This window comes from Pseudochaenichthys georgianus, chromosome 14 (assembly GCF_902827115.2).
Source record: "Pseudochaenichthys georgianus chromosome 14, fPseGeo1.2, whole genome shotgun sequence".
Classification (NCBI taxonomy): Eukaryota; Metazoa; Chordata; class Actinopteri; order Perciformes; family Channichthyidae; genus Pseudochaenichthys; species Pseudochaenichthys georgianus.
Window position 1 is genome coordinate 19,690,337 of NC_047516.1, and position 25,246 is coordinate 19,715,582.

Below are 25,246 nucleotides of genomic sequence, written 5' to 3' on the forward strand. Positions count from 1 at the left end.
GAAACCCTCACAAGAAACACCGGCTGTTGTTTTGCCTGCTGTGACGTTAAGTTGCCTCTTGTAATTATGCCTTTACAAGCTTAAAAGTTGTATTTATCATCTGAATTTGGCGAAACGAGTTTAATATTCTTAAAACCAAGATTTTGTTTATTTGAAATCAGATGAAAACAAACTGTCACGGACCCTGCCGTGTTATCTATTATTACTACGCTTTTCATTGATAATTTCAGTGGGAGGGAGGGGGAGTGGCGCTGAGGAACAGCAGAGTGCGGGCGTGTTGACTTTCCCCTTATTGTGGAATAAGGGGAATGCAGAGACTGGCTACAAGTGTTTTAGGTTCAAGTTAGACAACTAATGTCTGGGTTAGGGTTCATGACTTCATGTTTATGTCATCTTAATGGTTAATCTCAATACACACACATTTTCCGTGCTTTCCAATAGTTTAAAATAGCTTTATTCCACTGTTTAATAACCTGTTCAATACAAACATGCCATTTGTAAAAATGAAATAACATTTATGTGAACTGATATTTGTTTAGTGAGCTTATGAGGATGTTCCCATTTTTTGGGGATGTTCCCTTTGATTGTAAAATGTCAATGAAGGTGTCAGACTTAGTATATTTGTTAATAATTATATACAACACATGGCATTTGTGTGTGTGTGTGTGTGTGTGTGTGTGTTCCAAGTGAATCTGCGGCCCCCTGGTGGCCAGTACATCAATGATGTGGCTCCCACCACCATCAAAGTTGCCCATCCTCCTACACGATCTGTCCTGGTCCTGGTGCTCTTAAATACTAATACTTATTTTCCACTTTTGAAGCTCATATTTTTCTGACATTAATAGTTCATCCTTATCTACACTTTTAAAGGTCCCATGTCATGCTTTTCTGGTTATTACCCGTCCCCTTGTGTGTTATGTAGCTTTTTATGCATGTAAACGGTCTGCAGAGTCACAACCCCTCAAAGTACACCCTGTAGCGAGTAAAACTCTAACACAGAAAATACCTGTCTATGCTGCCCCAGAACGCCTCGTTGGAGATTTCTCTTTTTCAATTTTTTTCTTCCTGGTCATAGTGACGTAACGGTCATAGTCACGTTACGGCTCAGAGCTCCTCACACACACTCACTCAGCCTTATCTTTTCTCAGCCGCGGTACTCCGCGGATCTCCGACTGAGTTTCGCGGTGTCTCGCTGTCTCGCTGTCTCGCAGACCCCATGCAGCAACCAGGAAACGACACCAATAATCCAGCTCACACTGTCCGCTCCTCAAGCCTCAAAGGGCGGAGCAGCGAGCCCCGCAACGTCCAGCCAACACGGCACCCACACCCCACGCAGCATTCTCATCTGTTTGTCATTACTGGTGGGGGGACAGGAGCTCCAACAAGCCGATTAGGACAGAGAGTGAATACACATACTATACAGCAGGGGTATTCAAACTTTTTTATTAAAGGTCCACTTGTGAATTTTAAACAAGGTCACGGGTCCGGAACAATGCCAGTAAAGTGCGTGACATAAATCAACATCCATAACATATACACACACATTCAATACATACATTGTATTGAGCTAGTGGGAGAAATGGCACTGTTTGCCTGTAGCCAATGCCTTGAACCTTGGCTCAAAAGGTGTGATAGCCAGGCGGAGGCACTGACCCAAGTGTTCATTTGTCAAACTGCTGCGGTATGAGTTTTTCACAATGTTCATTGTGGAAAATCCAGACTCACAGCAATATGTTGAACCGAACATGGTGAGCAAATGAATGGCCACCTTCTGAAGGTGGGGGACATTTGCTGCAGTAGCCATCTTTGTCCAGAATGTCACAGGGTCACAGTCCACTTCCTTCAGAGCAACATTCTCCTGGAGATCTATGAGCTCAGTTTGCAGAGATGAAACATTTGCCCAAGGGAAGATGCTCTGTGCCTCTCTTGAGAATTCTTGAACATTCTTCACCAGAAATGGAGATACAATACAGAGCAGGACTTGCTTACCAAGACTGAAATCATCAAAACGTTATTGAAAATTCTCATCATCGAATGCAACATGAGTGTGATGGTGATTACCATTAGTTTGCTCCAATAGAGTTGGAAAGTGGAGATGTGCTTCTGTTATGTCACTCCTGAAGATCTCCAACTTTCTTTGGAAAGAACGTACTGCAGACATAAGGTCACACACTGTGTTGCCTTGGCCTTGGAGTTTGAGGTTGAGCTCATTTAGATGAGATGTCACATCCACCAAAAAGGCCACACATTCCATCTTTTCATCATCCTGCAGAAAATCAAGGTACTGTTTGGCTTTGGCATTTTTCTGCTCAGACAAAAACATCTGCAGGTGTTTCCTGATGGCCCAAAATCGCTCCAGCACCCTTCCCTTACTCAACCACCTCACACTGTTATGAAGGAGAATGTCATCATAAGCTGCATTGACCTGGTGAGAGAGAGAGAATGAGAGAGAGAGAGAATGACACACAGTGACAGACACACACACAATTGTCTTGAACTCAAAATAATACTTTTTTTCATTTTTGATTTAGCCAAATGTCAAGTATACTCACACACAGCAAAATAAGAGTAATTATTTTAACAAAGTAAACCTAGTCTGTTTAATACAGATGACTGGCCATCATACAATGCAACCAAGAGTAATACACTTACCTCTGTCAGAAATGCACGCAAAAGGCGGTGCTGAAGGGCTGAGGAGGCTCTCAGGTAGTTCACAAGCTTCATAATTGTCTCCATGACATCTGAGTATTCTTTTCCAAGATTGGCACACAGCACTGACTGGTGAATGATGCAGTGGTATGACAGCAGGTCTGGATGGTGCTCTTTCAGCCGCTGAACAGCTCCCTTCTCTCTCCCAATCATGGCTGGAGCTCCATCAGTTGCAATGGACACCACAGTCTTGAGGTCAATTCCCATTTCATTCAACATCTGCATGATGGCTTCATAGATGTCTTCTCCGCTGGTGTGGCCATGGAGGGTTTTGAGGCCTAATATGTCCTCACAAAATGTTCCCTTTGCCTCACTGTAATACTTAACGAAGACGCTTAGCTGGGCGTTGTCAGTGCTGTCAGTTGATTCATCAACAGCCAATGAAATGCACTCTGCATTTTTTACGTCATCCGTCAGCTGTGTCACCAGGTCTTTAACATTTAATTCAGTTCTCCTGGTTGTAGTGGAGTTTGATAAGGGTATCTGCTTATTTTTCTCAGACATCTCCTGTTTCTTCTTACCTTCCAACAAAGCCTCAGTTACTTCAGTCATGCACTCCTTCACTACTTCTGAATCAGAAAAGGGCTTTTTGTGCTTGCCAAAAACCCAGGCCACTCTGAGTGAGGCTTCATTTACTCTCTCTTGCATTGACATAGATCTGACAAACAGACTGTTTGTAGCTTGATACGCAGATTTTAACTTAGGAAGTTTTGCTGTCCTCACCTCTGTGTTCTGGGGATACTGCCGCTTGTAAGGGAAACTTCTGTAGCAATGGAGAGTCAGGACTCAGAGAGACACGGGACGAGCAGGAGTTCTGATGTCAAACACTGGCGTTTATTACCAGCATCGGCCGGAGAAATTCACATCACAAGTCACACAGTCAAAGGTTCTGACTGCTCCAGTGGGTTGCCATGTCAATTCTGAATCTCTTCTCATCTTGGCAGACCTTTAATTAGCTTCACTCAGAGTCAACCCCCATATTGGGGAAAGCATCTGTGAACACCTGGGGGGCACTGAATCACATTATCTGACTCTATGGCTCCTATGACCGAGAGTTGACCGGTCATAAAACTGGTAAGGTCAGCCACAGCTGACCGTTCCCATTCCTTAAGACAGATAACAGACTTCGGCTTGGTCGTAAAACGTCATCAGGCCGAAAGGTCAAATATCTAAGGAGTAAGGAGAATTATTCTTTGACACATAGGAGTAAAGACAAAATTAATCCCTCACACCGCTCAAAATAGCTGTGCTTCGATTCATAGTGACGTTTCACATTACCACTCTTTATGATGGCCACGGTTTCTGTGCACATCAAGCACATTGGTTTGGTGCTGGACTGTGGGAGAATAAATGCATATTTCTCTGTCCATTCTTCTTTGAATTCTCAGTTCTCTTGACCAACTTTCCTTTGCTTTGCGAACTTTGAGAACGACATGCTACCAGCATTTGCAATAACATGTGCAGGAAAATATCATAGCAATGAAGCTGCGCTTCTGATTGGGGGAAAACTCCCTCGATCCCTGACTCCTCCCCCTCCCGAATGTTACCAATGTTTTATGGGAGCATTAGAAAGTCAAGTTAAACTTGTGGTTAACATGCGGTCTGCAATGCGTGTCACGCTCGCGCACACAAGTAAATGTATATGCACGTTCCTTCTGACAACGCGTCAGACACAAGAAAATATACATTAATTTTAGGGATGCTCCGATCGATCGTTATCGGGCGATATTCACTCTCGGCCGATCGATCGGTGCTCTCTATAAAGGCCGATCAGGAGAGCCGATCACATGACGTAAAATACATGACACTTTTCTCTGTGCCTGGCAAAACAACATCGCCAAAATGGCTTCACCAGTCTGGCAGTATTTTAAGGTATCCGAAAAAGACAATAAAATAGCGGTATGCTCCGTGTGTGTGAAGCAGAAATCCTGCCGCTGTGACGGACCGGTAAGCGGAGCAAAACACACACATCTAGTTAGACCCAACATATTTAGCTATTTTATCTACCTCCTGAACAAGCTAAACTAGTTATAAATATGTTTATTCTCAGTGGCGACTGGTCACAGCCCCACCTAGTGTCAGCAGAAAGTATTCAATATAATGATTACAAAAAAATGCAAAAAATAAATTAAAAAATATATTAAATATATTTTAAGATCATGTTTAATCATCTGATTCGTCTGTACATTGCTGTTTTAGTCTGTGTTCTTCTAATTAGTGTCTACAGTGTGTGCCTATTGAGCTGTTTAGAGCCATGTGGGACAAAACCTGATCCTGCCTCTCCCTCTCACTGTCTAAGTCAATGGTGACTGTAAAAACTACACTGCGCATGCTCAGAATATTTTCCTATTTAATGTGTGTGGCAAAAAAATAATGACCATAGGGGCATTGAGCTGCCATCCCCACCATACGTCATCTCACATAATTCAGAGTTGATTGGCTGTAAGTAGGCTACGTGTGCCGCGAAAAGTGTGGTGTGCGAAGAGGAGACGAGAGAGCTTCAGTGACGCGTCCTAAAACCCGGAAGTAAGCTGCGCATGGCTTCCCTCGACAAAAAAGCAATGAGATTTCTCCATAGGATTTTAGAAAATAGCTCCAAATAAGATCTGTGGGAAACAAACCTGTTAGATAAATGCACGTTTTGTTCAGCCGGATAATATCCACATGTCTACCCTACTTTTATAATTTTCGAATCATAAATCTATTGATTAGATTAGATTTATGATAGACTTTTGAAACTACAAGAACATAAGGAGGACTTTTACAAAAAAGTAATAGAGATTTTTGTCCAGAGGGATAGGCAAATGGACTTAATCTTCAAGTCAAGGTAAGACTGCAATTTTATTGAAAATGGGATCTTACTAAGAGAGAACAATTCAATATGTAAATGATAAAATTACATTTTTTGGGTATCCTTGTCTGTTTAAAATTAATTGAAGCATCAGACAAAAAAAGCTTTTGAAAATAATATTATATTTTGATTTAGGTCTATTTGTAAACCTGAAGAGTCAGTGCCAGTGCCTCACCAGCCATGAACCTCACTGCAGAAGCTTATAGACATCTACGTTTTTTGTGCCCCACCACTTTTGTACGCCACTGTTTATTCTTCACTGTCGGGTCACTCATTACTGGATCAGTGAGCTGCATGAGGTGCTGTCAGGGGAGGGAGGGGGAGAGAGAGAGAGAGAGAGAGAGAGAGAGAGAGAGGGAGAGAGAGAGAGAGGGAGAGAAGAAAAAAAGAGCGCTTCCACTCATTTCTCAGACATCTCCTGTTTCTCCTAACCCTCCAACAAAGCAATCTAATTTACATCAGAATCAGAACGTTTTTTTTTTTTTTTTTTACAATGGGACACAGGGCTCGGCCGGATTGATTTGCAGTTCGGTCCGGATGCGGACCTTGGTCCGGAGTTTGAGAAGCCCTGCTATACAGAGATGCTGTATGAGAAACCAATGTGATGTTGGAACATTGAACAATGCAAATCTATTCTGGTAGACCTCAACAGTGGAATTATGATCAGTAGAAATGGCCATGTCATGGGACCTTTAAACACAAATCTCATTAAATTGGAAAGAAAAGGTTTGAAGTAAAGTGACCAGCAGATGTCACTACAGACCTGCATGTCAAACATTCAAACCACCAGAGCTAGAGGCCTTTGTCAGCCTGTTGTTTTAGTCTGTAGAACTTTAATGAAACCATTAACCAGCCTGAGTTTATACTTTTGTTTCCACTTCGAACATACATTTCTGGTAATTCTATATGCGATGAACCTGCATTCTTCGAAAACAGTTTAAGAAAATTAGCAAATAAACATTTTATTTTTGGCATGTCATTTGCACATATGAGACCTATGAGTGTTTTCCAAAAGGTCGAACACATCTACCTCACATTATTAATAATTATTGACTTGTGGATACAATCAGGCTTACTGAAGAGCCTGACATTATATTCTTTACTGAAAAATCAACCTCCAGGCAAAACCAAGCAAAAACATAAAAAAATCCATAACTTGCTTTTCTTCATTCTGTATATTTGATAACCACATTTTATTGTGCACTGCGCAGCTCGTCAAACAGTGAGGCTGCAATATTTGATGTGAACCTTTTAAGTGTTTCTTTATTGATGACAGCCAAAGATCTAGACCTTGAACCCCATGACATGGAAGTCCTTTGGTCTCATTATAAGTAAATGTATAACATGATTTTAACAAGCTTTGATTGTTTTGTTGAATCAGGAGTTAAAGTTTAGTGCAAATATCGAAACTAGAGACCAAGGTGGTGAGGAACCAAAAGCACTTTTATTTCAAAGATAATAACAAGAAACAGGCAATTGTACATCACACTTTGAAAAGTAACACGATTAAGGACGATCTCAAGGTCATAATGCAAACGACATAATCAACAGATTATACAGTCAACAGCATCCTACATATCGTCCAATTTCGAAGGACGTTTTTGGAAATTGCTTGATATCATATTGCTGAAGATTGGTGCAGATTGCGAAGAGCCAATCAGCGTAGCTTAGCACAAAGATTGGAAGTAGCGATCGGCTTTTCCCAAAGGTAAAACAATCAATTTAGCATCCCGAAAGCTCTCTATTTTATCTTAACTTTTTAATCCGTATAACACGTGTACATTTCATTTTGGCTTTATGGGGGGGATACCTTTGATCAGGCTAGGATTAGTAGTTTGCATTTTATTTCAGTGTTGGTGTGAAGCTAAGTTAACAGACAGCGCACACACACACACACACACACACACACACACACACACACACACACACACACACACACACACACACACACACACACACACACACACACACACACACACACACACACACACACACACACACACACACACACACACACACACACACACACACACACACACACACACACACACACACACACACACACACACACACACACACACACACACACACACACACACACACACACACACACACGCGCTGAGTCATGATGTCTCTTTGTTTTCTTTCATTTGATGAAGTACCCAAGTATGGTTGTGTTGGGCACAGCCTATTTGCAGCACTGTCAAAAGAGAAAATGAAAACGAGAGGTTTAGTGTGTTACTGCATGTAAGTGTGTTTTCTGTGTTACATGTGTTACATGTGTTACCTTTCTAATTCTGTTCCATCGTGAAGCAACGGCAAGAAGCACAGTAAAGAAGACCACCACCAGCCCTGCTATGAATGGCATCAGTGGGATAGTCAGGGTCTTGTCTGCAGTTTGGGATGAAAACAATGATCAACCCACATTTTCTTGCATCTTATTAATGATTCATCCCTTCAAGTGCTGATTACACTGACTGTGTGAACTGACCTGTTAATGTGACGATGAATGTTTTGTTGTGACTTCCATAGATGGGAGACTCAGCTGTGCACTGATACGTGCCTTCATGCAAGCTTTTCTCCACTTTGTCGGCGGATATTGTGCTTGTGAAGCCGTCATTGGTCACAGAAAAGCCACCTGCTAATAGATCCACGGCACTTCCATTTAGTGACCAAGACACAGAAGAGACTGGAGGATTGGCCCAGATGTCACACGGCAGGACTAGCATTGACTCCTTTTCTACTGAAACCTCCTCAGACCCAGAGAGCTGAGGGTGATCTGAAGGGGGACATTTTTCAGTTGTATGTTAGGAGCCAGCAGTTTCAGCAACGTTACGGCTTCTATTGATGTCAGACAGTTGGTACGTCACTTTGGTTCAGACTGAAATATCCTAACAACTTTGGGATGGATTGCCATTAGTCGTTGAACAGACATTCATGGTTCCCAATAACATATAGTCTCATAATTATTTTCTTAAAAGTCCCCTATTATACTGTTTTTCATCAATATATTACAGGTCTCAGATACAAAACATGTCTCTGAAGTGTTTGGCTCCAAATAGCAAACAGATCATTGTAGCATCCCACAATCCCCTCTGTTTCAGCCCTGTTTCCAAAGAGCTGATTCTCTGTCTGTTACTTTAGATGAAAACAAGGAGCCCCTCCCCACGCCCCTCTGAGAGATATTTGGTTAACAAGAACACAATGATGCTCTAGGAGGAGATTCAGGTGATAAGGGGGGGGGGGTACCTTGGTTGGTTATTGGCTAATGGTTACACAAGCCAAAAACACGTTATGACATCATAAAGGGGCCAAAATCTACTACTACTGCGCCTCAGCAAAGCCTCAAAGGCTGTTGACTCTTGAGCAAAATTATCCTCTGGAGATTTTAAATAGTTTTCTCGTCAGTCCAAAGTTGAATAGAAAAGTTCAGTGTGGACCAATGTGTTGGACCAACAGACTGGCATTGGCATCCCAAGCACGATTTAAGATAGTTTAGCATAAATGTAATATTCCCTTTTCTCCTAATACATCCCCAAAACCCTTACAATTCCAAAATGTTTATTATCATTTTTAAGTTAAACATAATTTGAAGTGGTTATTTGAAGTGACTCACATGTGACGTTCAGGGTGACTGAGGCCGTAGCTGTGGCATTGTTTCTCCGGCGACAGGTGAAAGTGGCCCCGTTGTCTTCATAGAGCACGGGTGTAACACACACACTGCTGTTGCCCATTCTATTTTCTTCTGTCAGGTGGACAGCGAAGCCATTCCTCAGCCACTGCAACTCTTCGTCAGCCTCATGGCCGCCGTCAGGCTGACAGACCAGGGACACAGTCTTCTCGAGCTCGGTCTGTATAACACCCTCACTGTCGACTGCTGGGACCGTCTGGATTGTGACACCTTAGGAAATACAAGGGGGAGAAGGTTAGAATTTGTCTGAAAAGAGGAAAAATTGTTTAATTGTTGGTGACCAGACTTACCTGATGTCTGGGTTGCACAGTACAGTAGCAAATGGAAAAGAAAGGCTCCGAACATCAACTCCATTTTGGCTCTTCATGGGATAAAGATAAAGGTGAGGAAACGATACAGTTTATGAGAATAATATAAAACCTTTCATACATTCAAAACTCTCATTTAATTTAGGTCACATATACATAAGCATTTTCTTAAGAGAATAAAATATAAAGTGGCTCCAAATGTGTAGCAGTGAGTCTCTGAAATGCATTATTCAAATGTTTATAACGTTTTTATATAGCTTTGTGTTTCCTTTGTTATTGCTTTCTTTGCAACAAATAAATAAACCTCGCAGAATATTCTCAATAGTTTTTCTCTACCTCATTAGGTTACCAACATCTGTGACACAAACAAACGACTTAATAAATTAATGATTTGTGTTTTCTCCCCCGGTATAACTTTCCAATTTCCATCCACTCTCTCAGTTGATGTTTGTTTGCAGGGTAAACCTTTTCTCCGGTGTACTTCTAATAGGCCTAAAACAATCAAATTGTTAAACAGGCTTCGAGAATAATGATCCAAGGATTAAAATGTTGTGCATGAATGATTCAAGATGATGATGGATTGGTTTTAAGAATGGTTTTAGGAGCACAAAATAAAATGCTGTGTTTTCCTAAACATACAAAATGTGATCAGATAGATTTTTCTCATTTAGTTGAAATACATTATATACACACTTAGAGTTTGGTAATCACCTCATTAAGTGTATAGGATAGATCATGTTCAGAATATCTGAACTATTGTGATATGTAATCTTTTAGCAATAAACCGAATGAAGCCGTCATGTTGTGTTGCATTAAGTAAACCAATGTTAGTGTTCTCTCGCTGTGTTCTCTCGCTGTGTTCTCTCTCATGTTGCTTTTGCAAGATTGTGAAGATTACATTTAGAAAGTCCTGCCTGTTAGATCTGCTGTGAAACTACCCCTTTGTATTAAAGTATCCTATACATGCCTTTCTTAAAAGAGACAGTGTGTTCTTGCTGACATTAATTACTTAAAGTTAAGCAATGTAATGTCAGTTTGATTAAAAAACACAATTTGATAACACATTACCAAATGTTATTTTATTAAAATGTACGAGACATACAGTACCCCCTTACCTGAAAGTGATTATTTCTTCTTTTTTCTTGTCTTTGTATTCTTTAAAATATTCCCTGTGTGTGATAGGAGAAGGCAGAGGAGTATTGGGATCTACAGTAGCTCTGAAATGCTTCACATGCACATCAGGACCTTTTTATAGCTTCCTTCAATCTTTTTCTCATCATTCTACTTTCCTGTTCCTGCCAGCAACCTTTCAGTCCTCCCACCTGATTTTTACATTTTTATTGTTGCATAGTTAAAATGTGCAAACACAAGGACACGCATTTTATTGGCTTTAGTCATTACAATAGTACTAAACCTTCTAGGGTGCGGATCTATTGTAACAAATAAAAATAATTTTACGGGTTTTTTCATATTTGCTTTCAACAGTTGAAGGTTTTTAAAGCACAAATATTTATTTATTAACCAGATAAAGCGAGTCACAGTCTGCTAATGTTCAAATTCAGATGATCTGTATTTCCTGATGCAAGAAGAGAATTACATTCAGGCTATTTTGATGTATCTGAATGAAAAGACATGCAACGTTTAAAGGGATGTATTAATTGTGCTGTAAACTTTGACTGACGGTAAGAAGAGGCCAACACGCATTGAAATAAAAACATCTTTGTCATAAACTGATAACAAAGCTGCAATATAGTGTTTTTACATTGCCCTTTAAAACATGCCAGTTCTCCTCTGACAAATTATGTACTTAGATACTGTGATACATACCCATTGTGTAAAACTAAATGTACCCAAAACGGTAGGTAATTATAATGTTCAGGTGCTACTCAAAATACTTTCCACTGCACTTAGCTGTAGTTGCTTTGCATATTAGGAGTTTACAAAACGATCTTTTGAAACACGATAGGTTTAACTACCCAACAGCAAGTTGAACCAATACATTTCTTTAGTAAAAGTAGAAGTACCTTGACCATAGTACCTATATGATCTTGACCTTAACATATTACACTGATAAAATAGGTCCTCTGTGTTCTTCGGTATTTCGTTTGTATGCTCTGTGCCAGTGTGCAAAGATGCAACATGGATGCATTTCTGTTTTCAGGTAAGGATACATTTATTTGGGTTAGGGGATGACATCGCTTATCACTTTGTCGGGGTCAGGATTCAAACCTGTGTACCTGGCAGCAGACATCGCACATCGGCAACCAGCTCTAACCACTGACCTATATGGCTGCTGACGGTTTATCACATTAATATGTCCAAAACATTTATAATTGTTATGAAACTAAACTAAACTAAACTATAGCTAGAAAACAGAGTTGAAACACACCAAAAGTGATTGCACTAGCTTGAAAACATACTAAATATCACTTGCTAATGCATCACTACATTATCTGACATGTGCAGTATTATCAGGCCATATTACCAGGACTATTGTATACTTGTATTTACTTTATTCAGGTGTGTGCATGTTTCCAACAGCCCTCCCTCACTTACCCACTAGAGAGAGGCATTAACCAGGTACTTTTTGTAGTCACGTCTTGCACAAGGTTGCTCCTTCTAGACTGTTACACTACATTTGAGTTTGATTAAGTAGATTTGAATGACCCACTGCAAGTCTTTTGACAACCACTTTGAAACTGCATGACAAATACTGGCACTTAGATATCCTTATTTCCTCTGTCTTACCCCTGAGAAAAACATAAGCTTCTTAAAACGGTAGGCATGTGTCGAACCCACTTTTTTCAGTCACACGGCTTTTTGGCATCGGAAAATCCCTTATGTGATTTTGACAGAGTTAAAAAGGGCTAGTTGTAGGCCTACATTTCTTTGCTCGTGTATTTGTTAAAGGGAATTTAAAACATTAACCTTTGGACTTTTTATAATTGGAACGTGATATATAGTCTATGACAGCGCAACAATTCTTATGTGGGTTAAAGGTTAACAGCAATTGCCACATTGATAGTTATGGAAGAGTGAGCGCTTTCCGTGTAGTTGCACCATAAGTTGCACCTACTTTATCGAAGATAGACCCATGCAGGGATCTCTCCTTTCTCACCACACACACGTTTTCACCTGTGCCCTCCTCAGCTGTAATGTGTAAGCAGATGTATGTGCAATTCCTGAAATAGTCTTGAGAAACTAAAGATGAATACCATTGAGTCAGTTACTTATTAATATTTACGTTGAGGATACCTGTAGATGCTGGTGAGTAAATGTTTAGGTTGCAGGGCTCTGTTAGGAGAAACTTGATGTTCCTACATTTGGCTGGGTGACGAGAACATACAGAGGCCGAAGTCAGTGGTCAAAGTTCGATCAGAGGCAGATAAGATCAGTTATTAATGTGCGCACACCCAAACATGAACAGCACGACTGGCAGGTAAATAATTCACCGAAGCCTGCAGAGATTATGCCATCATGCCTCTTTGTCTAAAATATGCATACAGGCATTCCTCATCAGATTACTCCTAAACCAAATAAGACCACCAGGTCCAGCTTCACTAACTCCCTTACAAGTCACAAGAAACATTCATCGGCTCTGCGTTGACCATTGTATCCACAATTAAAGACTTTTGATCTTTTCCACTCCCTGTTTTCTTTCTCTCCTCTTTTTTTAATCATTATTTTCTCCTCACTCCTCCTCCAAACCACATTATTCAATCAATAACTAGTGCATGTGTTCTATTCCTGAAGCCAGATAGACCGACTGCCCCTCTCCTTGCTCTCTCTTCCTCACTCCCTCCCTTTCCCTTGGCTTTACTCCCTCCTCTCTGTTCTTTTCCTGAGTTTGAATGGAGAAGCTGGGCTCCCCGGATCCTGCAGACCCTCCGCCGGGTACAGGGCCCGTTGCTGGGGTTTCTGTTGGCAGGAGCTCAGGGGCCGAGGAAGACGAGGCAGCAGTCAGCTCCAAACTGTTTCGGTGTGCATGCGTGAGACGCTGGGTACCACTGGTCTACAGAGAAGAACTCTACCAAGTCTTACGGCTCACGGGCCCGCTGGTGAGTAGGGGAAAGTTGAAGTGTTGTTTGTTGGGGGGGATTGGTATGTTATTCATAAAGTGCCACCACTGTTATACACTGAGTTCTTATATTCACTGTGTGCAGAGTTACTGGTGAATGTTGCATAGTACAGTGAATATGCAGTTATGTAATATGTATACAGCACGCAATGATATATAATGATGCTTAAACCTGTCTGTGCTTTTTGATTTCCCAAAGCTGAGCACACATAAGCTGCAGTTACTATTAGAGCATATTGTACTGCCTCAGTTTTCAGTCATTGATGGTCTGAAATGAGTCAAATCTTTCTGATTGTTTCTGCAGCTGCTGTCTCGGATTCTGAACTTCCTCCTGCCGTTTGTTAACACCATATTCTGTGGTCACATTGGCAATGCAGAACTGGCAGGATACGCACTGGCCTCAGCGGTACTTTTTTTGTTTTGTTTAACAGTTTTTATTGAGATTTCAAAATCAGAAGAAATATACATTCAATAGCATTGCATCCCACCCAATCCCGCCCACCCGACCCTCCCCACCCGTCCCCTTCCAGATCTTCACAAGGATGATTGTTCATTGAGGTTTTGTCCAACCAAGGATATATGAAAAAATGCCAGTACATACAATATAATACAATGTACAAGGATAACTAACTAATTAATAAAAGAAATACATAAATAAAAGAAAAGAAAAGATGAAGAAAGGGAGGGGGTCCTGCTGCTGCCACAAACTATTGCTCTAGTCATCCTGGTTTAGGGGGATCTGTAAACTATCGTAATAATTTAGGAAGGGGGTCCGAATCTTTGTAAACTTCTGCACAGAGCCTTTTAGAGTGCACCGGATTTTCTCAAGTTTAAGGAAGTGCATAGTGTCTCTTATCCATCTAGTCAAATTGGGAGGTGCTTGATCCTTCCAGGACAGGAGAATTAGGCGCCTGGCAATCAAGGAGGTACATGCTATGACTGCCTGAGTTTTACCTTTACCCTTTGAAACCCTTTGTACACTACTCTGATTATAAATGATGCAACTAGAGTAGTATAACTACTACAAGTCTACTGCGTCCACTGAAAACGTTCATACTCCCAATTAGAACATCTTTAGTATTATATCTGTTTGGTGTCATGATACTCGTTTGTACCTCATGCGTAGCTTTATAGACCAAGTGGCAGAGACTTGGCAATACTGAATGCCTGAAAGACACTTAACATGTAAAAGAGCTGTTGTGCAATCAACTGCACAGCTGTGTCGCTCTCACCAACGCTTGTAACCATTGTATTTGTCACAATTTGTATGAATAGCAAAAGGTAGCTGAATAGCTCTGCAGGAAGATAACATTCTTACCCTGACTCACATTGGTTGCTCCATCTGGCAGAAACAGCCGTCAACGAACAAAACACCAGCCTAACACATCAGTTTCTCAAATCCTTCACTGGTAGTCAGTTGAGATCTAGTTATTCTCAATGAGGCCCACAGCAGATGATTCACAACATGTTTGAACTCATTAAACCTTTCAGTGACACATCGAGAAGAAACCATTCAACAGCCGCGATCAACTGACTCACTGTTTGGTGAATGGGATCATTTCTGCTTCCTCTGACACAACTCCGTATTCATCCCATTTTCAGACTTTTACAAAGTCGTGGGAGCTTCCATGCCCCTCCACCCAGCAGTGGTAGGGAGGTGTGCACGTTAATGCAAGCCCTATACTCAAGCTTTTAAAGTCCTTTCTAAATGGTTTGCAAACAGTCGCTAACTTACACATCCTGCAGACAAAGAACAGGAAGAACATTTGGACCAAAAAGACACACAAAAGAAAATCCCACATGATCGATCAGCTCAGTTAGTTTTGGACATCCTGGCCTGCGAAAATATCTGTCTCTCTTTTGCTTGCTAGATATTGACCTCCTTCACCCAACATCAACATTGGCTGTCTGCCATTTGGCGTTGGGCAAATAGGATACATTTGTGTTGTGAGAGTGTTGTGTGTTGGGGTTAGCATCAGTTGACACTGAATGAGGCCAACAGCAAACAAAAGCAATGCACTCAAATTGGCTTCGGCTTGCAGCAAGCTGCAGACTGGGGGTCGATTCTCAGTTTGACTGGGTTTCTGAACCCTTTCCCCGAACAGGTGAAAACTCACTGGAATCAGTTATTGAATACTTAACATATTAAATCTGTTCAGATTTCATATAATCTCAGGGTTGCAGGGTTTCCACACATAGATGATTTATTATCTATGGAGTTCTTCTGCAAGAAGACCACATGCTCATGTTCAAAAAACAGTTTTTACACCTGGATTTTGTATCATTTTCTGTCTTACCGTTTTTTCCCTTCTGATTCACTTGTGCTTGATTGTCCTCCTCTCAGACCATTAACATCACTACGACTGCAACAGGCTATGGCCTCGCCCTTGCGAGTGACACACTCATTTCTCAGGTGAGCAAACCACATTATCTAATTGTTCTATTGTTTTATTATGTGTTATCAACAGAAAGTCAATATTATAAACCCATGCAATCAGACTCATTTATTTTAATTTGTTTTCCTCTCTGTCTTTGCAGACATACGGCAGTAAAAACTTGAAGCGTGTGGGAGTAATTCTCCAGAAGAGTACATTGATCCTGCTGCTGTTCACTCTGCCCTGCTGGGCTCTTCTCATCAACTCTCACAACTTGCTGATCATCTTGCACCAGGAGGAACAGGTGGCAAAGTAAATTCACAGTTTATGAAAGTTAATGATACAAGTTTGATGTGTCAGAGTGAACAAAATAGGGATGCTGCAAGATGCATATCCTTATCTTTAGTGCCATGGTTCTTACTGTTATCTTCAGTGTTACTGACATCCATATTATATTGTTTTATTCCAGGTTAGTGTGTACAGGAGTGCTTAAATTAATTCAGTTTATGTACATGCTTTTAGTTGTTGTATGTGTGAATTGTAGACACCAGGATATGGCATCCCACCGAACTGCAGTACTGTACGAGTCCTGTCCTTTTATCAATTTTATTTTAAGGAAGTTAAAAGTGGGGTGGGTAATTCATTGCAGAAACACTTTTTGTTATATTCCATGGAATGCTCTTAACATCCCGATAGCAATAAATACATAAAAAAAGTCATCTGTGGAAGCCGTGGCACTGTAAAAAGCACGACCAATCATTTTAGCCGGCCCGGTTAAAATAACTGGATGGCCTACCTGCCTGTCAGCCTTCCATCCGTGCACAAACTTATCTCGTGCACTCATTGGTCATGTGCGCGTTCGTGTGTGTTGGAGGAGGGGCTCTGTAAGGAAGTCTGAAGGAAGGGGCAGATTTTTTTCGGTTTTGTACTTTCAAATTCTAGCGCACTCAAGCTGGTTTCTCCATTCTTACCTACCCTACCTTTAAGCAATTTAATGTGAACAAACACATCGTTTTGATATTGCATATAAAGACATGTACAAATTGGGACATGTTTGAGCTAAAAGTTTATGCTCTACTACTTTAGATGAATATTACTCTGTTTGCCTCCTTTTCAGAATCGCCCAGATCTACGTGATGGCATATCTACCAGCTGTTCCAGTGAGTGCAATGAAAAAGATAGGACCAACATTTTGTACAGCCTTATTTAGTACATTTTATTATAGAATATATTGCAGTGACTTGAGCTACAGAATTAGGACACACTATAGACTACGTATTAAAAAAACAAATAAGAAAATGTCTACCATGTTTAGGTGCGACCAAAAAAATAGCAAGCATGGCTCCATGATTCCTCAAGAAAGTGAAGACTCTAAAGATAGTACTCTGTGCTGTCTAGTCTCCAAGCCATGCAGCATGTTTATGTACACTGTAACCTTTCTATTGTTAGTACTCTTATTACGTTTGGCTCAAGTGTTAACAGTTAGTTCAATAGGTACCTTAGCTGACAACCGTTGTGGGATGTGAGGTGGCTAAATAACTACAAAATATTGCATTCAAATGGTGAAACTGTGTTGATAAAATGTCCAACAGTGTTTGCCATTTCATTGTCTGTGCATAACAAATGAATCATGCTCCATCGGGTTCTGTTCATAATCTCTCTGGTGTATTAAAGTTATTAATTAAAGGCAGGAGTAACAGCATTAAGTGAAATAAAACATTAGCAGGTGGTGTCTCTGGACAAGCTTAACAGTCAATATATTTTCCAAACTTATAGTCAAGTTGTTGAAGCGAAGCAACTTATGACATCTAACAGTATCATCAAAGTGGAGAATTCAGGCTGTTATCTGAGAGGTTTACCAGTTGTAATATTCCCCTTTGTGTCTCCCTGCTACAGGCCATGTTTGTGCACATGCTGCAAGTTGCCTACCTGCAGAACCAGGTACGTTTATGAGTGGAAAAAGGTTCACTTCTCGTTCACTGAAGTTCAGAAGGGTGCCCTGCCTCAAAAAAGGACTATCTTAATATTTCCCCAATCAGGAAATGGTAACACTCAAGTAGTACAAAAAAATAAATAACTTCATGTTTAAAACCGAGAACATGTCAGCTTAGCCTCACCAAGCTGCTAGCATGGCTGTTGCCTGTCATGTTACCAGGGTGCTGTATTTGTCTATATTGAATCTACATTAATAACGCTCTTTCAATATAAGCTACACAGATGGATAGCTGATTGTGAATTCATGTTTTTCTGTCAGGGGATCATTCTGCCTCAGATGTACACGGCAGCAGTAGCAAACATTTTCAACTTGGGCTCCAACTATGTCTTAATCTTCAGCCTCGACATGGGTGTCATGTAAGTGGCATGCTTTTTCTCCTAACATTTGCATTGTTAATACACTTTGTGCATGACAGTCTATGGTATCAGGCCTCAAGTATCATGACCGATAAACGGTACAAGTGACTGCACACCTTTACAAAGCAGAGAAACTCTGCTGATCACTGCTGTTCAAACAGCAAAAGGCTGTGGGCTGATGCACAGCCAGGATTTTGTGAATAAGGGACAGGAGGTCAGAGAGCTCATTATGCACTTTAATAAATCTAAGAAGATTTGTTTTTTGTTAAAACTAAGCCAGCAGTACACTGATGTTTATTATTTGTGTACTTTATTTTTAGAGAGAGGGAGGCAATGTAGGAAAAGAAGAGAGCGCTGTGACAGCAGTTGATCCTGGTCCAGCTGGACAAACATTTGGGTCAACAGGCAGTCCACTAAACCAATCAAGTCCCTGTGGTTGGGTCAAGTCAGGTCTGTCCCTCCCCTCCCATTTGGATTCCACATTTTCAAAACATAGTCTATGACCCTTAGAAATGAAGTGTGCCTGTCTCTTTGCTGACCTTTTTTGACCTCTCAGTCCTTCACCAGAGAGGGATAGAGTGACAGTAGGTGTAGACCGTCACTACACAACGATCCAGTTTGAAAATATGTTCCATCATGTGTGTTTACAGTGGATCAGCAATTGCTAACAGCATTTCTCAGATTGCAATCTGCCTTATGTTGTTTGGATACATCAGATGGAAGAAGCTCCATCAGCAAACATGGGGAGGCAAGTCATTTACACAATACGATTTGACTAAATACGTCTCTCGTCCTCTACAGGCCACATTGAGTATAACCCTTGTGTTTGAAACTCTCTGCAGGCTGGTCCACTGACTGTCTGCAGGAGTGGGGCTCCTACATGAGGCTGGCTGTCCCCAGTTTTTTCATGGTCTGCTTTGAATGGTGGATCTGGGATGTCGGCGGTATCCTTGCAGGTAAGTGCTGTGTTTTCTTAGAAACGTCTTGAGTCAATTTGAGTGAAGCTTTAATAAGTATCTGAAGATGTAGATAAAAAATGTCTACAAAGAAATATTTATACCATCAGAGTAAATGTAAATATGCTCTCCATTTACATAGGTTTTTGAAATTGCTGAATACAAATATTTAAAAAATGTTAAACTGGAAAGACTGATTTTAAATCAACCAAATTACTTAAAACAAGGTACACAAGGTGAAGAAACAACAATTGTTTTCTGAAAAACAATTGTTGTGGACAGACAACAGACAACCTCCCCCATTCACTGTAACGTGTCTCCATAAGTTCACCTTATTTGCCCGAAAACAATTCTGGTTTAAAGAGGGAAGCCTAACCCCCAGCGGTATGTGGTTAATTAATAATTAAGAGCAGCATATAAAAATAACCACTCATTTTCTGAATGTGACTTCTTTCATCAGGTGTACTTGGAGAGGTGGATCTTGCTGCCCAGCATGTGTTGGTGGAAATAGGAGCCATAACATATATGGTATTTGTAAACCACATTCTTAAAAATAATTCAGCATTTTGGGAAATTCACTTTAGATAGGAAGATCTATACCATTCAAAAAAGGACATACATTCAGAAGGATGTGCTCGAGCTGAATGCTGCTCGAAAAGAAAGTGAATAAGCGTATTTCAAAGCTGACTTAACTGATACCACAAAGTAACATTGGGTCCTTGCAGTTCCCTCTAGGCATCCATGCAGCTGCCTGTGTGCGTGTTGGGAATGCTCTGGGGGCTGGGAACACTACCAGGGCCTTAGTCACCTGCAAAGTAGCTCTGTTTCTGTCAGGTATGCAAACATTAGCATATTCTTGTAAAGACAATCATACCCAATCCATACAAACTAAACCTGCTAAGAGAGAATGCTTGATGCTGATTGGTTGGGAGGTGTATGCGTTTCTACTAGATGACAAAAGAAAAACTCTACTTTAGTTGTATTGACAATCATGAAACATGCACCCTTTCTCCCATTTTTGTAATGTCTTTGCTATAGGAACGCTTGCTTTACTCCAGGGTGTCGTCATCGCTAGCTCCAAGTCTGTCGTTGGCTACGTATTCACCTCTGATGAGTGAGTTTCAGATGAACACACGTTCATTTCTGCCACACGTAAAGGCAACTCTGTTTTTGATAATCTGCTTCTTCTACTCTCCGCAGAAACATTGTGAACATGGTCTCACAGAACCTCACAGTCTACATATTTTTACAGTTCTTTGATGCACTTCTGGTAAGTTATCACACAACACAAAGGTCTTATTTCGCATTGAGTACATAGAGCTTGTTTCATTGAATGAACATCACTTGTTTCTCTTTGTTTCAATCGGTGTGTGTTTTCAGTGTGTTTGCTCCGGGATTCTTGTGGGAGCTGGGATGCAGAAAATTGCCGCCTTGTCCAACATGGTGTGTTACTACTGCGTTGGTCTGCCAGTGGGAATAGCTCTGATGTTTGCTGCCAAGCTCAGGATATTAGGTAACGTTCCTATTTCAACGCTCTATGTTTTGGCAAACAAGCCATACAAAAATATGAAAAAAACATGTATTATTGCCGTGACTTTACGCCAATCTTTTTTGGAACAACGTCTCCGGATGACACCCCTATGACTTAGTTCACTATAAAATAATACCTAAATCCATGCGGTAGAACCAGAGAAATAATCTCTTTTTATTCCACACATTGTCAAAAACTGGTGCCTACAGTACCTTTAACGCAAATAGACCACTGACAGTGCAGATTAATGTTATGCTAACGTAGCCTTGAGCCACTGGCGTGAACAGGCTCTCCTCTCACTTCTTTCTAACTCCACACCTCCAGATATATATTTATATATATATTGTTTTTAACTTGTAGGCTTCAGCCCCAACGAGACACTGATTCAAGTGACATTATACAAGATGTTTTCCCAGATTACTAACAGCTCCTTCTGGCGCCACAAAAAGGGGTTGTACCCAGTTGATGTAAACAGGCAGGTATCTCAAAACGAATCTATTTAAGCCAGGCTATTTTATCTGTGAGGTTTAGAACGTTTCACACCATGATGATTTTCTTTAATTCAGCAGTTGCCAGTGATCAGGGAGTTACCTCAATTTCCTTGTATGCCATCAAAGACTGGGGTTTGGACTTGAATCATATACATTTCTTGTATTGTCCAATGTGCAGCACATCCTCAGTATGGCAGCAGAAGTTGGAATTGAAGTAGCGTGTCTACATTTCAGTCAAGGTTCAAATACTTACACACAAACCCACTGGGTCCTGTTGCAACACACACTCCTTACATTTCCTTTCTATCAGTCCACTCAAAGTGTGCATGTATTGATAAATGGAAACACACATCTACCTATTGTGTGTCAAAGCTCTGATCTTGTGAGTTGTATATCTTCTTGCTTTCTCATAGTGTTTTTATAGTTGTAATTGGGATTACTAGATTACTAGTATTTCTTGAGCCAACAAATAAGGGTGTATTACTATGAGTGGAGGGAGAAGGCTGGTAATTATGTTACTAAAAAAGACTCAGATAAGGTTTAGTTGTTATTAATTCTTGCTTCTATCTTTATTTCTTCAGGCAAACCAAGAAGAACTTACTAGAGACTTGCTACCTTATTGTGTAGCTCTTTGGAAATAAGTTTGACCAGACTCTTTTTAAATATGTCTCTCGTGTAACATCCAATTTCTTTGACGTTTAGTGTACCTGATAAAGCCTCCAGCAACCCTTTTAATCAATTAAACCAGGCACTGAACGTCTGTAGGGATCGGAATGTTGATGATCATTGACATGTTGTTTTTAGGGACTAGTCGTGACAACTATTGAATTTATTCCGTTAATATATAGTTCTCACACACTCATGTCCCCGTCAGGATGAATTGCAATAACTTTGGGGATCGGCAGGGGACATTTTAAATTTGTCCATTAGCCGTTGGCGTGACTGTTTCTTAGTCTTTTTGTCATGAATGTCATATGTTTTTCTTTTTGTACGTGTGAAATGAATACACTGTAGATTCTTCTTGAATCGTGCCTTTTTGTGTCCCTCTGGTTAGGCTTGTGGCTGGGTATCTTTATCTGTGTTGTACTTGAGACGGGGTTCTTCCTCTTTCTAATCTTTAAACTCAACTGGAAGAAAATCACACACCAGGTAAGATATTTGAATCTTTCATTAAAGCATGCATGGCATAATAGATTGAGGGCATCATTTGAAACTTCCAATTAAGGGAAATATTTTGGGTATAATGGAGCTTCATCAGGCCTCGGAAGCAGGCAATCAATTATTGCTTCCTGGCTCCTAATTTTGGGAACATTTAAACTCTTCATGTTTCAGTATTTGCCTTTTTTCATTTGGATAGCTTTTACAGTTATCTCTCTTCACTCCTTAGAATAAACAGAACAACCTACACGCTGAAGCAGAACATTGAATACACACATTGTACAAATTACTGAATTAAGTAAATACAAAGTAAAGTCAAAATAAAGCCAATACTTTTACTATAAAATATTTTCCCTCATAAAACTCACTTTAATGTGTTTTCAGGCTCAACTGCGGGGTGGAAGGAGAGTGGTGGTGAGCCCAAAGCGCCCTATCAGTACTCTGCTAAATGAAGCGATGGTGCCGGACATCTCTGACTGCCCTATCACAGTGAGTGCATTACAGTATGTGGTGTGGAGTAAAGCAGGGTGTTCTCCCTCCTGTGTCCCTGTTTATGATCTTTTAGCTACTCATACATTGATTAACAGCAACTTCTTTGCACTCCGAAGGAGTTGGATGGCGAAGCCCTGAAATCAGATGGCTACTGTCCAATCAACTCCAAGGATCAGGAGCTGAAAGTGTTTCCTGAGGCAGAGGACAACAACATCAATGCAGTAGGAGCCGAGCGGGGCGCTGAGCAGAGCGAAAAGACTTCCAAAGACACCATAACACTGCTTTCTGTCACTGAGCTGATCCTGCGCAGAGGGCTCATCCTTGTTATTTCAGTTCTCATTTTGGCCACAGGTGTGGCTTTCCACGTTGCTTTCCCTGTACCTGAGTTCTCCGCCAAGAACAGTGCCAACTTCACCTTGAACTGGAATAATGACTCCACCCCTACACCACTGTCTCCACTACACCAGGACATCTGAGCTGTCTTTGAATGTCTCGAGTGGCTTAGCTCAGTTCTCATAAACTGACAATTTAGATCTCCTACAGGAAAAAAGCCTAACATCCATAGTTCTGCTTGTAGACCGGGGTTCTTTTTTGTAAAACTACAGCCTGACATGTCAGGGAAGGAAAATACACCTCAGTGCTGCACTGCTGAGCCAAAGAAAGCTGGAAGAAATATTAAATGAGACTGGCAGGATGAACAAAGGTCTTGCGACAAAGATCATCTTTTTTGCCCAGCCTGAGATGTTCAACTGGGATCACGAGACACATTATAAATCTCTCACTAGGAGACCCCGTGGGTTAGAGAGTTCCTCCACAGATAGCTTTTGATTTTCCTCCCCTTATTCTTGCCTTGATTTATGTTTTGCACTGACCTCAAATAATTTTGTCCTGTTTTAACTGTAAGTGTACGATGACTGTAAATATCTGATGTAAAATGTACATGTTTAAATGTAAATATGTAACATGAGTATATTATTGCATTGTCTTCCTATATCACTGCCAATCCTGTATAACCGAGGTGATTGATAAATGATAAGCTAATTATTTTTTACTGTTTATGTATGACTGCCATTTGATTGAACCCTAATCAATGCAAAAAAGAATACTTTAACAATAAAAACTTAACACAGGGAAGCCAATATGTATTATTTCCCCAAGACGTTTATTGTAGTCTGACTTGTAGACTACAGACTGAACTCATCTTCAAGGGTTTTTAATAAGCAGTTGTAAGGAAGAAATATAAATTATGTTGAACCCTGCTGTTGAAGTCACAGCATCCAGGAGACTCGTAGGTGGGCAGTGCATGCTACTCTTAGTCCTAGTAAAGTAGATGCATCAGTAAATGGCTGCTACAGTGGCTATATGTTATAGTCTTATCAAAGAAAATGTCCATTCATACCAGGAACACAACGGGCCTCAGGCAGCATTCGTAAAAATAAAATACGTCAATTTCAGAACCACAAAACTTTCTTAATCATCCACATGTGGTGTTACGCAAACAATGAATCCCACCTAATGGTAACAATGTGATGCACGTGAAAGATTGTTTATTATCAGCATCTGTAACGCCCTCTAAACACTGTGTAAGGGCAAGTGATGGCGATTGCAAATACACTGCTACATGCAAAACAATTCGAGACATGCCATCAAAAAAAGCCTTTTATACTGTGGAAAAAACTACAACAAATTAAACACATGATTTTTAGTCTAATTAGAAAATGTAAAAACATCTAAGAGTAGTATGTTAGCCATTAAGAAGCTGAACGCACACAATATCTCCCTCATAGGGAGGCGTGTGACGCAGTGGGTTATGCGCTGATCTTCGAATCAGAATCAGAGGATAGCAGAGTCCCACTGCAGTCAGCATGTCGTTGTGTCCCTGAGACACTTCACCCCAAATTGCTCGTGTGGGGATTGCCCACAGTACTGAGTATGTAAGTAGCTTTGGATAAAAGCGTCTAACACGTAACATGTACAGTAATGTAATGGTGTTTTTATAGTCGTAATTGGGATTAATGGATTACTAGTATTTCTTGAGCCAACAAATAAGGTTGAGAGTTGAGGGAGAAGGCTGGTAATTATGTTACTAAAAAAGACTCAGATAAGGTTTAGTTATTAAATGTTATGGATTCAGATATTCTTTAATAAGTGGTTTAAGGTGAAAGTGATTGTAACGGACAGCCTCTGCGCTTCAGTTTGGCACTTGACAGCAGAACGCACCAATCAATGACAAATATTAATGCAAACAATGTAC

The 25,246-nt window shown here is 40.6% G+C and overlaps 3 protein-coding genes across 6 annotated transcripts; 1 reads left to right on the forward strand and 2 right to left on the reverse strand.

Annotated features, from left to right (window-relative positions):
* Positions 1 to 1,567: 1,567 nt before the first annotated feature.
* LOC139435051 (SCAN domain-containing protein 3-like) lies at positions 1,568 to 3,261 on the reverse strand. Its single transcript, XM_071205357.1, has 3 exons — positions 2,653 to 3,261; positions 2,153 to 2,425; positions 1,568 to 1,945 (listed from the first exon to the last, which is right to left on the reverse strand). The coding sequence occupies exons 1-3, from the start codon at positions 3,259 to 3,261 to the stop codon at positions 1,568 to 1,570; spliced, it is 1,260 nt and encodes a 419-aa protein (XP_071061458.1).
* Positions 3,262 to 7,624: 4,363 nt separating this feature from the next.
* tmigd1 (transmembrane and immunoglobulin domain containing 1) lies at positions 7,625 to 15,043 on the reverse strand. Of its 4 annotated transcripts, none has more exons than XM_034099654.2 (7): positions 14,966 to 15,033; positions 10,675 to 10,728; positions 9,542 to 9,612; positions 9,177 to 9,461; positions 8,052 to 8,339; positions 7,848 to 7,951; positions 7,625 to 7,760 (listed from the first exon to the last, which is right to left on the reverse strand). In XM_034099654.2, the coding sequence occupies exons 1-7, from the start codon at positions 14,977 to 14,979 to the stop codon at positions 7,749 to 7,751; spliced, it is 828 nt and encodes a 275-aa protein (XP_033955545.1). In that variant the 5' UTR covers positions 14,980 to 15,033; the 3' UTR covers positions 7,625 to 7,748. The 4 variants fall into 4 exon arrangements, with proteins under 4 accessions (XP_033955545.1, XP_033955548.1, XP_033955546.1 ...); XM_034099657.2 differs by having other exon boundaries at positions 14,956 to 15,021; XM_034099655.2 differs by lacking the exon at positions 10,675 to 10,728 and having other exon boundaries at positions 14,966 to 15,043.
* slc47a1 (solute carrier family 47 member 1) lies at positions 13,328 to 24,122 on the forward strand. The gene is made up of 17 exons (XM_034099653.2): positions 13,328 to 13,617; positions 13,942 to 14,043; positions 15,982 to 16,050; positions 16,176 to 16,324; positions 17,130 to 17,172; positions 17,909 to 17,953; positions 18,267 to 18,364; positions 19,015 to 19,112; positions 19,207 to 19,320; positions 19,781 to 19,848; positions 20,046 to 20,154; positions 20,359 to 20,434; positions 20,521 to 20,590; positions 20,701 to 20,833; positions 22,397 to 22,491; positions 22,885 to 22,989; positions 23,109 to 24,122. Exons 1-17 carry the CDS (start codon positions 13,411 to 13,413, stop codon positions 23,466 to 23,468), a joined length of 1,941 nt encoding a protein of 646 aa, XP_033955544.1. The 5' UTR covers positions 13,328 to 13,410; the 3' UTR covers positions 23,469 to 24,122.
* The last annotated feature ends 1,124 nt before the right edge of the window (positions 24,123 to 25,246 follow it).

Excerpts from the sequence above, each read along its gene's own strand:
- tmigd1 (XM_034099654.2), bottom strand. Across the intron at positions 9,613-10,674 it reads GAAGAAATAATCACTTTCAG|AGCCAAAATGGAGTTGATGT; the intron begins GTAAGGGGGTAC and ends TATCCCATGAAG. Across the intron at positions 8,340-9,176 it reads AGTCACCCTGAACGTCACAT|ATCACCCTCAGCTCTCTGGG; the intron begins GTGAGTCACTTC and ends GTCCCCCTTCAG.
- LOC139435051 (XM_071205357.1), bottom strand. The coding sequence starts at position 3,261 with ATGACTGAAGTAACTGAGGCTTTGTTGGAAGGTAAGAAGAAACAGGAG. Across the intron at positions 2,426-2,652 it reads TGCGTGCATTTCTGACAGAG|GTCAATGCAGCTTATGATGA; the intron begins GTAAGTGTATTA and ends CTCTCTCACCAG. Across the intron at positions 1,946-2,152 it reads TGTGTGACCTTATGTCTGCA|AATGTTCAAGAATTCTCAAG; the intron begins GTACGTTCTTTC and ends TTTCTGGTGAAG.
- slc47a1 (XM_034099653.2), top strand. The coding sequence starts at position 13,411 with ATGGAGAAGCTGGGCTCCCCGGATCCTGCAGACCCTCCGCCGGGTACA. Across the intron at positions 18,365-19,014 it reads AGCCTCGACATGGGTGTCAT|TGGATCAGCAATTGCTAACA; the intron begins GTAAGTGGCATG and ends GTGTGTTTACAG. Across the intron at positions 20,435-20,520 it reads TACGTATTCACCTCTGATGA|AAACATTGTGAACATGGTCT; the intron begins GTGAGTTTCAGA and ends TACTCTCCGCAG.